We start from the raw sequence: 11292 nt of genomic DNA on the forward strand, positions 1-11292 counted from the left end.
TTATTTGCAGTTGCCAAGACATGGAAACAACTTGGTGTCCATCATTGAGTAAATGGATAAAGAGGGCATAAACACATGCACAGTGGAATACTATGCAGCAATAAAAAAGAAAGAAATCCTGCCATTTGCAACAGCATGAATGAAGCTTGAGGGTATTATGATAAGTGAAACAGTCAGACAGAGAAAGACAAACACTCTGTGGTCTCACTTATACATGGAATTAAAGAAAAAACAAGCTCATAGAGAAAAGATTGGAAGCGGGGGAGTGAGGGGATGGACAAGGTGGGTGAAAGGGATTCAAAGGCTCAAACTTCCAGTTAATAAAATAAATAAATAATAGGCATGTAATATACAGCTTGGTGACTACAGTTAATAACATCATGTTGCATATTTGAGAGTTGCTAAGAGAATAAATCTTAAAAGCCCTCATCATAAGAAAAAACAAATTTTGTAACTATGTATGGGGATGGATAATAACTAGACTTACTGTGGTGATCATTTTATAATGCATGCACTTATTGAATCACTATGTTGTACACCTGAAACTAATATAAAGTTATATATGAATTACATCTCAATAAAAATAATAATAATCCTGTTTGTTTAATGGTAATAGATGGACAATACCACCCGGACCAGTGTATCCCATTTTGTTCTCTTGGGCATTTCTCCCCACCAGGAAGAGCAGATCCCTCTCTGTCTTCTTTTTCTGTTCATGTATACCATCAACATTTCTGGCAACTCTGTCATCATCATCCTGATTATCTCTGCTCCACGCCTCCAAACTCCCATGTACGTCTTTCTCAGCAACTTGGCCTTGGCAGACATCTGCTTCACCTCCACCACAGTCCCCAAGATGCTGCAGAACATTTTCTCTTCTACCAAGGCTATTTCCTACATGGGTTGCTTAACACAAACTTATTTCTTCATTTGCTTTGCAGCCATGGAGAACTTCCTCCTGGCTGTGATGGCCTATGACAGATACATCGCCATCTGCCACCCTTTCCACTACTGTATGATTCTGAACAGGAAGCTGTGTTCACACTTGGTGGTCATGTGCCACATCCTCTCCCATCTTCATGCCCTGCTGCACACCTTTCTCGTGAGCAGACTGATCTTCTGTGCAGATAACAGGATCCCCCACTTCTTCTGTGACCTCTACCCTCTGATGAAGATCTCCTGCTCCAGCACCCACCTCAACACCTTGATGATTCACACGGAAGGAGTCATTGTCATCAGTGGAGCCTTGGCCATCATCATGGCCTCCTATGCCTGCATCATCTCAGCAGTCCTCCAGAGCCCCTCAGCCAAAGGCAAGTGGAGAGCCTTTTCTACCTGTGGCTCCCACCTCACTGTGGTGGCTATATTCTATGGGACCCTCACATGGGTCTACTTCCGGCCCCTTACCAGCTATTCAGTGCCCGGGGGTCGTATCCTGACTGTCATGTACACAGTAGTGACCCCCATGTTGAACCCCTTCATTTATAGCCTAAGGAACAAGGATGTCAAGGGAGCCTTCAGGAAATGGATGAACAGGATCTGGACCTCTTCATTTAGATAAAACCCCAAAACACAGTTTCATCTATGAGTTCAAGCTTTATCTATGAAAGATTTTCGTCCTTCAAATGTCTGTTTCCTTTAGAACTTCCCAGAAATATTAGGTATGTATCACAGTTTTCTCAATGGATATTGCCTAGAAATATTTCTTAAACCCAAAGTACATGGAGCTATGTATTTAGTGTAAATCAGTGACATGATTTTAATTACAGCTGATGGTGTTCTGTGGGCATGATATCTAACACCAGGATTGTAACTTTCAGAGTTCTTAGATGCAGGCAACAGAAACTAATTTTGGTTATTCGTGGAGGAAACAAGTTTATTGAAAGCATATGTGAAACTCATGAATTTCCAAGAAGGCTAAGCCAATAAGTTCAGCAAAATGGACAAGAATAAGAAAGGTCACACAGGCAGAACCATAGTCAAAATCACATCCCAGAACTGGTATGATGAGGTCACCACTGTAGCTACCGAACTCTGTTCAATGCCACTTGAATCCCCACCAACATTACCAGAAATAGTCACTGGCCTAGCCCTTAGGGGCCTGAAAATCAGATGTGATCACCTCCAGAAAGAGCATTCACTTCCTATTCTCTGCATCAACACCTCTAGATTCAATATAAAGTGGTGCGTCTGACTGGCCAAGTCTTGGTCACTCACCCAAGCTCTAATTCCCGAGGGAACTGGAAAAACAATACTGCTACTTTTATTTTCCATAAAAATAAGGGAGGTTCTGCTTCCCACCAAGACAAAGGAAATGGGGGAACTCCTCTGGAATCGGAAGAGGGACGTAGTGACAAATGTCCACTGTAGGGCCGGGAGTTACAGTTGCTTCAGAACTGATCACCTGTCACAGCTCTCCAACTTGCACTTCCTTAACCTTGATGAGCTGCATTATTCTGGGATTACTTAACCTCTTTCTGTCTCAGGGTTCTCCTAATCTTTTCTGTAGTTGAAATGTGGAATTAGTCTATTACTATGTATTTGCTGTGATCCATGAAGGGGTTGCTTCATGGATCATGGGGTTCTTGAGGCAAGAATATTGGAGTGGTTTGCCATTCCCTTCTCCAGCGGATCACATTTTGTCAGAATTCTCCACTATGACCTGTCCATCTTGGGTGGCCCTACATGGCATGATTAATAACTTCACTGAGTTATGAAAAGCCCTTTGCCACAAGGCTGATGATACCACTCTAATGGCAGAAAGTGAAGAAGAAAAAGAGAGATTCTTTATGAAAGTGAAAGAGGAAAGTGAAAAGGCTGGCTTAAACCTCAACATTCAAAAAACAAAGATAACGGCATTCGGTCCCATCACTTCATGGCAAATAGATGGGGAAACAGTGGAAACACTGACAGATTTTATTTTCTTGGGCTCCAGAGTCACTGCAGATGGTGACTGCAGCCATGAAATTAAAAGATGCTTGTTCCTTGGAGGAAAGCTATGACAAACCTAGACAGTATATTAAAAAGCAGAGACATCACTTTTTTTTTTATCTTAATTACAGGCTAATTCCTTTACAATATTGTATTGGTTTTGCCATACATCAACATGAATCCACCACGGGTGTACATGTGTTCCCAATCCTGAACCTCCCTCCCACCTCCCTCCCCATACCATCCCTCTGGGTCATCCCAGTGCATCAGCCCCAAGCATCCCGTATCAAGCATCAAACCTGGACTGGTGATGCATTTCTTATATGATGTTATACATGTTTCAATGCCATTCTCCCAAATCATCCCCCCTCCCTCTCCCACAGAGTCCAAAAGACTGTTCTATACATCTGTGTCTCTTTTGTTGTCTCGCTTACAGGGTTATCATTACCATCTTTCTAAATTCCATATATATGTGTTAGTATACTGTATTGGTATTTTTCTTTCTGGCTTACTTCACTCTGTATAATGGGCTCCAGTTTCATCCACCTCATTAGAACTGATTCAAATGTATTCTTTTTAATGGCTGAGTAATACTCCATTATGTATATGTACCACAGCTTTCTTATCCATTCATCTGCTGATGGACATCTAGGTTGCTTCCATGTCCTGGCTATTATAAACAGTGCTGTGATGAACTTTGGGGTACACATGTCTCTTTCAATTCTGGTTTCCTCGGTGTGTATGCCCAACAGTGGGATTGCTGGATCATAGGCAGTTCTATTTCCAGTTTTTTAAGGAATCTCCACACTGTTCTCCATAGTGGCTGTACTAGTTTGCATTCCCACCAACCGTGTAAGAGGGTTCCCTTTTCTCCACATCCTCTCAAGCATTTATTGCTTGTAGACTTTTGGATCACAGCCATTCTGGCTGGCGTGAAATGATACCTCATTGTGGTTTTGATTTGCATTTCTCTGATAATGAGTGATGTTGAGCATCTTTTCATGTGTTTGTTAGCCATCTGTATGTCTTCTTTGGAGAAATGTCTATTTAGTTCTTTGGCCCATTTTTTGATTGGGTCATTTATTTTTCTGGAATTGAGCTGTAGGAGTTGCTTGTGTATTTTTGAGATTAGTTGTTTGTCAGTTGCTTCATTTGCTATTATTTTCTCCCATTCTGAAGGCTGTCTTTTCACCTTGCTTATAGTTTCCTTTGTTGTGCAGAAGCTTTTAATTTTAATTAGATCCCATTTGTTTATTTTTGCTTTTATTTCCAATATTCTGGGAGGTGGGTCATAGAGGATCCTGCTGTGATGTATGTCAGAGAGTGTTTTGCCTATGTTCTCCTCTAGGAGTTTTATAGCTTCTGGTCTTATGTTTAGATCTTTAATCCATTTTGAGTTTATTTTTGTGTATGGTATTAGAAAGTGTTCCAGTTTCATTCACTTTGCTGACACAGGTCCATATAGTCAAAGTTATGGTTTTTCCAGTAGCCATATACAGATGTGAGAGGTGGGCTATAAAGAAGGCTGAGTGCTGAAAAATTGATGCCTTTGAATTGTGGTGTTGGAGAAGACTCTTGAGAGTCCCTGGGACCACAAGGAGATCAAGCCAGTCAATCCTAAAAGAAATCAGTCCTGAATATTCACTGGAAGAACTGAGGCTGAAGCTGAAGTTCCAACACTTTGGCCACCTGATGAGATCAACTCATTAGAAAAGACTGATGCTGAGAAAGATTGAAAGCAGGAGGAGAAGGGGGTGACAGAGGATGAGATGATTGGATGGCACCACTGACTTAATGGACATGAGTTTGAGCAAACTCTGGGAGATAGTGAAGGACAGGGAAGCCTGGTGTGCTGCAGTCCATGGGATTGCAAAGAGTCAGACATGACTTAGCAACTGAACAACAACAATGTTTTTGCTGACCAATCAATGCTGGACATGGGGAACAGGTCCAAGAGCCAAGATGTCTACCAGTATGTTGATTCTTGGGCTTCCCAGGTGGGCCAATGGTTAAGACTCTGTGCTCCCAAGGCAGGGGGCCAGAGTTCAATCCCTGGTTGGGGAATTAAGATCCCACATGATGCATGGTGTGGCCAACAGTAATATTGATTCTTCAGTTTTGTGGGTATAGGATCAAAAGGAAAAGTGAAAATGGCCTCCCATGACATGAAGCAGATGTCACAAATACAAGTCAATTTAATCCATCTGTCTAGATAAAGTTTCTATCATAGAATATGGATTGTTATAGGCACAAAGTCAAGAAGGAAATAAAATTGTAATAATTTTTGTGTAATGAGCTAGAATAAGGGCTTCTTATTAAAAAAAAAATATATATATATATATATATAAGGCTTGGTCAAAACTTACACCATTGAAATGGGATGGAGAAGGTATACCGCCTTAGTCTTTGCACCAGGATAATAAATCTTCCAAGGTAATGGGAGCCATCAGTTCAGTTCAGTCACTCGGCTGTGCCTAACTCTTTGCGACCCCATGGACTATAACACATCAGGCTTCCCTGTCCATCACCAGCTCCCGGAGCTTGCTCAAATTCATGTCCATCAAGTCAGAGATGCCATCCAATCATCTCATCCTCTATTGTCCCTTTTTCCTCCTGCTTTCAATCTTTCCCAGCATCAGTGTCTTTTCCAATGAGTCAGTCCTTTGCATCAGGTGGTCAAAATTTTCGAGCTTCAGCTTCAACATCAGTCCTTCCAATGAACACCCAGGACTGATTTCCTTTAGGATGGACTGGTTGGATCTCCTTACTGTCCAAGGACCTCTCAAGAGTCTTCTCCAAAACCACAGTTCAAAAGCATCAATTCTTCAGCCCTCAGCTTTCTTTATAGTCCAACTCTCACATCCATACATGACTACTGGTAAAACCATAGCTTTGATTATACAGACCTTTGTTGGCAGAGTAATGTTTCTGTTTTTTAATATGCTGTCTAGGTTTGTCATAACTTTTCTTCCAAGGAGCAAGCATCTTTTAATTTCATGGCTGCAGTAACTATCTGCAGTGATTTTGAGAGCCGTGGCACTTATAAAATGATAAAAGATAAAGCCAACTTGTGGTTAGTTAACTAACATTTGCCAGTAAGTATCTTATATACCCAAAAAATTTTTTTCTGAATTCCATTTCCTGCCTTCCAGCCCCACCTTCCTCCTTCTCTGCCTTTAGTTTTGTTACTAATCTCCATTCTTTACCCATGGATTAGCCTCACTTTTTAGCACTCTAACCTCTTCTAAGAATCCCCCCTGCTCCCATGGGAAGAATTTTCTTAAGATGAAGAGATGGTCAAGAGAGTAAATTAAACAATATTTTTGAAGAAATGGAGAGAATTGAGCAATTCCATCAAAAATTTTGTATTTAGATATCTTCCTCTTCTAGGAGTTTATCACACAGATAAGCATATGTAATGAATAAACATATATTTTATGTGTAAATACCCACATATATTTAGGTTCAGTATATTATTATCTATGATAGTAAAAAATTAGAAACAATCTTCATGCATACTAATGGAATTTTTGGTTTGTCATGTCCAGTGTTGTCATTTAGTCGATAAGTCATGTCCGACTCTTTGTGACTCATGGATTGTAGCAAGCCAGGCTTCCCTGTCCTTCACTATCTCCCGGAGTTTGCTCAAATTCTTGTCCACTGAGTCAGTGATGCCATCCAATCATCTCATCCTCTGTCACATGCTTCTCCTCCTGCCCTCAGTCTTTCCCATCATCAGGGTCTTTTCCAATGAGTTGGCTCTTCACATCAGGTGTCCAAAGTATTAGAGCTCCAGCTTCAGCATCAGTTCTTCCAATGAATATTGGGGCTTCCCTCATGATCCAGATGGTAAAGAATCTGCCTGTAATGCAGGGGACCTGGATTCGATCTCTGGTTTGGGAAGATCCCCTGGAGAAGGGAATGGCTACCCACTCCAGTATTCTTGTCTGGAGAATTCCGTGGACAGAGGAACCTGGTGGGCTACAGCCCATGGGGTCGCAAAGAGTCAGACACAACTGAGCAACTAACAGTAACACTATCATGTTTAGTAGTTAGATAGTATCTATCTCTTCTTCCTTCCCTTCATATCCTTGCCTTGGCTTCACTGAGAACCAAATACACGTCTCCATCCCTTTGACTATGGACTTACTTTAGCCCATAGTTTATGAACAGGGATAACAAATGCTTCTTCAGATAAAGAGCTTTGAATGGGTTTAGAAGATTTGGTTTGCCCTCTTGAGCTCTGGCTTTCATCATGAGAAGAAAAGCTCACCCTGTGTAGTTAGGGCCACTTAGCTTGGATCTCAGGATAAGAAATAAATTGAACAGACCTGAACTTGACCTGGGGTCTAAAGCATGGTTGGCCCTTTCAGCCTCCAGACTTTTGCCTGGGAAATAAAAGCCTGTTGTTATAAGCCACTGAGATTTAGGATTGTTTCTTATTTAGGACTTTGAAGGAAATCCAAACTAATTCAACACATATACTATGAATTGCTGTGCAGTCTATAAAAAACTGGAGCAGATTACTTTCTGGCCTTTCTCTCATTTCATAAAGTCTTTGGATACATACAGATATGCAAACCCTTATCTAGCCATTCTTTGTCCTTTTCTCCCATCATTTCTTCATGTGTATGCTATTAATAATAAGTAATAATAATAATGATAGAAAACCCGTATGTGGTAGTTAATGTGGACTGGTCCTTGTTATGGTGTTTTACATATATTGTACTCATCAAATCCTTATGAACCCTAAACCTTAATTATACATACTATTTCTCTCTTTATAAATGGATAGCTGAGGCAGAGAGTAATTGAATAATTGCCAAAGATGATAAGCATTTAAACCCTGTGTTTCAATGGCATATTACTGAGCCATTAAAAAGAATACATTTGAATCAGTTCTAATGAGGTGGATGAAACTGGAGCCTATTATACAGAGTGAAGTAAGCCAGAAAGAAAAACACCAATACAGTATACTAACACATATATATGGAATTTAGAAAGAAGGTAACAATAACCCTGTATGCAAGACAGCAAAAAAGACACAGACATATTGAACAGTCTTTTGGACTCTGTGGGAAGCGAGAGGGTGGAATGATATGGGAGAATGGCATTGAAACATGTAAAATATCATATGTGAAATGAAACGCCAGTCCAGGTTTGATGCTTGATACAGGGTGCTTGGGACTGGTGCACTGGGATGACCCAGAGGGATGGGATGGGAGGGAGGTGGGAGGAGGGTTCAGAATGGGGAACACATGTACACTCATGGCAGATTCAAGTCAATGTATGGCAAAACCAATACAATATTTTCAAGTAAAATTAATTAATTAATTAATTTAAAAAAACAAACAAAAATAAACAAATAAATAAACACTGTGTTTTTCTTTTTGTGATGCAAGAGCCTGACATAGGCTTTGATTGAGGAAGCATGCATTTCAAAGGCTACCTGACACATTGCCAGCCAAACCCACCTCCTTGGTTTAGAGATCTTGGTTGATTCAGATTAACTGTTTGTTTGGGCCACTTGATTTTATTCTTCCTGTGATTGAAATTCCAACTCTTGGGTTTTAAATCCATCCATTAAACAGTGAACCTTGAAGATGAATCCCTTATTTTCATCCACAATAAAAGCAGAACTCCAAGCCCACACTCTCTCCCTCTATCCACAACCTCACTGGGTGGCCCAAGATGTGCTTGTCCTTTCCAGGACCTGTGAGTAATAAACATTTCCTCTCCCCAAATTTCCCCAAAGAGCTGCTGAGGGTGCCTTACAATCCTAGTAAGAATCAAAAGGGCCTGACCAGCTCACTGGTTATCATAGGCACAAAACAATCCCACAGAAGTAATGACAGAGCTGAGACACAAATTCACTCTGTCTCCAAAATCCACTCCCTTAAGCACTTACACTATACTACCTTCGAACAAGCCCTAGCATTTTCCCTTGGGCTTTTGAACTCTATTTCATTCTGACTTCTTTAAGGAAAATAATTTCTGAGAGATCCTAGGTTTGCACAAAAGAACTCCTTGATTCTATTGTTTCAGTGTAATTATGGATACTACCTCCTTTATCTCTCAAAGGGATGTGTATCTTTACAAGAGCAATCTATCTGAAAAGAAAAACAAGAAAACAACCCCATTTATAATAACAACAAAAAGAACCAGCTACTTAGGAATAAATTTAGCTAAGGACCTGAAAAATCTGTACAGTAAAACCATAAATCATTGATGAAAGAAAACAGACACAAATCAAAGGAACAACCTCATGTGCATGGATTGAAAGAATGAATATTGTTAAAATATCCATACTACATAAAGGGTTCAGGAGCTGTGCTGCCATTCCCTGTTTGCCTGGGAACCAGGCTGGAAGTTGCTGGGGATACAGAGCTTCCTGAAAAGCCTTCGCAGGGCACCCTTCACCTCCTGGTTTCTCAGGCTGTAGATCATTGGGTTTAGCATAGGGGTTACAACTGTGTAGAAGATGGCCACCTGACGCTCCTGGTCCAAGTCGTGGCTGGAAGATGGCCGGAGGTACACGCAGATCACAGAGCCGTACAGGAGCAGCACAACCAGGATGTGGGAGCTACAGGTGGACAGGGCTTTACGCAGGGCAGCAACTGACTGCATGTGCGTTATGGTCACACCAATGCGGGCATAGGAACCTAAAATAAAGAAGAAGGGGCTGACCACCACGGCTACCCCCTCAGTAAATATTAACATCTCATTGACCACTGGCCGGGTACAGGAGAGCTTCAGCAAGGGTGTGATGTCACAGAAGAAGTGGGTGACCTGGTTGCCACAGAAAGTTAAGCGGGTGACCAACACACTATAAAGAAGGCTGTTGAGGCTGACGACCACCCACGAGGTCAATGTTATGCGTAAGCAGAGGCGATGGCTGATGATGGCAGAGTATCTTAAGGGGTCACAGATAGCCACATAGCGGTCATAGGCCATGGCAGCCAACAGTGGCCTTCCATGCTGCCCACAGCCATAAAAAAGAAGAGCTGGAGCATGCAGCAGTTAAAGGAGATGATTCTGTTCACAGACAGTGTGTGCACCAGCATCTGGGGAACAGTGATGGTTGTCAGAGAGATGTCAATGAAGGAAAGTTGGCTGAGCAGGAAGTACATGGGGGTCTGAAGCTTAGGGTCTGAGAGGGCAGCAATCATTAACAGAGCATTGCCCATAACTGCCACGAGGTACATGGGAAGGACGGTCCCAAAAATGACTGGTTGCATCTCTGGCCAGTTGGACAGGCCCAATAAAACAAATTCTGTTACTTCTGTCCTGTTTCTAGCGGCCATAAGACTCAATCCACATCACCCACAAAGAGCAAGTGTTAAGATCAGATAAGGTTGAAATTTACTCAGAGATAGCTTGCAGGAAACATCTTTTCTTGTGCAGATGTCCCTAGTTTTCCAAAACGAATTTTTTTCTCTTTAATTTTTTTCCCAGGCCATTATTTCTTATTCATCCACTCACCTACCCATTCTTTAGTGTATTCTATGTTCATGTATTGACCACTTACAGTCTCTCAATTTGACTAATACTAATGACAACAGGATAACTCACACACAGTCCTGGACTTTTTGAACTTCACTGTATAACAAGTAAGTCATCACTGAACATATAATGTCTTTGGTGCTTGCTGTGTGCATTCTAAATATCAGGCAATTGATTCTCACAACAGTCACTCATGGTAGAAACTGCTTTCAGCCACTTAACTACAGGTGAGAAAGTTAAAGCCAAAAGAATACTCTACTGAAGGTCTTATGTGATCTAAAGCCTGGACTTAATCCTGTACAGTAAGCCCCTTATATACAAACAAGTTCCCTTCCAAGAATGCATTTATAAGTTCAACATAGCCTAGATACCCAACTAACACAATTGGCTACCTAACACTGCACTGCAATAGGTTGGTAATACATTAAAATAAATAAATAAATAAATAAAACATTTTAAATCTTACAATACAGCGCCTTAAAAAGTGTAGTAGTACAGTACAACAGCCAGCATACAAGGGCTGGCATCAATTGAACAGGAAGAAGAGTTACTGGCTTGAGGAGGCAGATGAGGTGGGAGATGAAGAACAGAAGGATCATCAGCAACAGGAGATGGAGGGCATGCTGCAATTTCACTCACGCCTGACATTGATGGCCCAAGTTCCGGTTCCTTGCTGGAACCAGATGCACATTTGCATCTTTGAAAGTTCACAGCTTGAAGGTTCATATGTAGGGAACTTACTGTGTAGTTTTATCAGCCTCAACACTTCATTTCTCAGAGTTGGAAGGAGAAGGGAAAGATCCTCAGACCCTGGTCAGATGTCTGAGTCTCTACATCTTTGCTGGGGCACTGAAGTTA

At 41.3% G+C, this 11292-nt stretch overlaps 2 protein-coding genes across 2 annotated transcripts; one reads left to right on the forward strand and one right to left on the reverse strand.

The window, feature by feature from the left end:
• The first annotated feature begins 616 nt into the window (after window positions 1-616).
• LOC139185843 (olfactory receptor 1Q1-like) lies at window positions 617-1561 on the forward strand. The gene has a single exon (XM_070799211.1). It carries the CDS (start codon window positions 617-619, stop codon window positions 1559-1561), a length of 945 nt encoding a protein of 314 aa, XP_070655312.1.
• Window positions 1562-4144: 2583 nt separating this feature from the next.
• LOC109565636 (olfactory receptor 1F1-like) lies at window positions 4145-10005 on the reverse strand. The gene has a single exon (XM_070799213.1). It carries the CDS (start codon window positions 9883-9885, stop codon window positions 9253-9255), a length of 633 nt encoding a protein of 210 aa, XP_070655314.1. The 5' UTR covers window positions 9886-10005; the 3' UTR covers window positions 4145-9252.
• Between the last annotated feature and the right edge of the window lie 1287 nt (window positions 10006-11292).

The sequence above is a fragment of the Bos indicus genome, chromosome 11 (genome assembly GCF_029378745.1).
Source record: "Bos indicus isolate NIAB-ARS_2022 breed Sahiwal x Tharparkar chromosome 11, NIAB-ARS_B.indTharparkar_mat_pri_1.0, whole genome shotgun sequence".
NCBI classification, from domain to species: Eukaryota; Metazoa; Chordata; class Mammalia; order Artiodactyla; family Bovidae; genus Bos; species Bos indicus.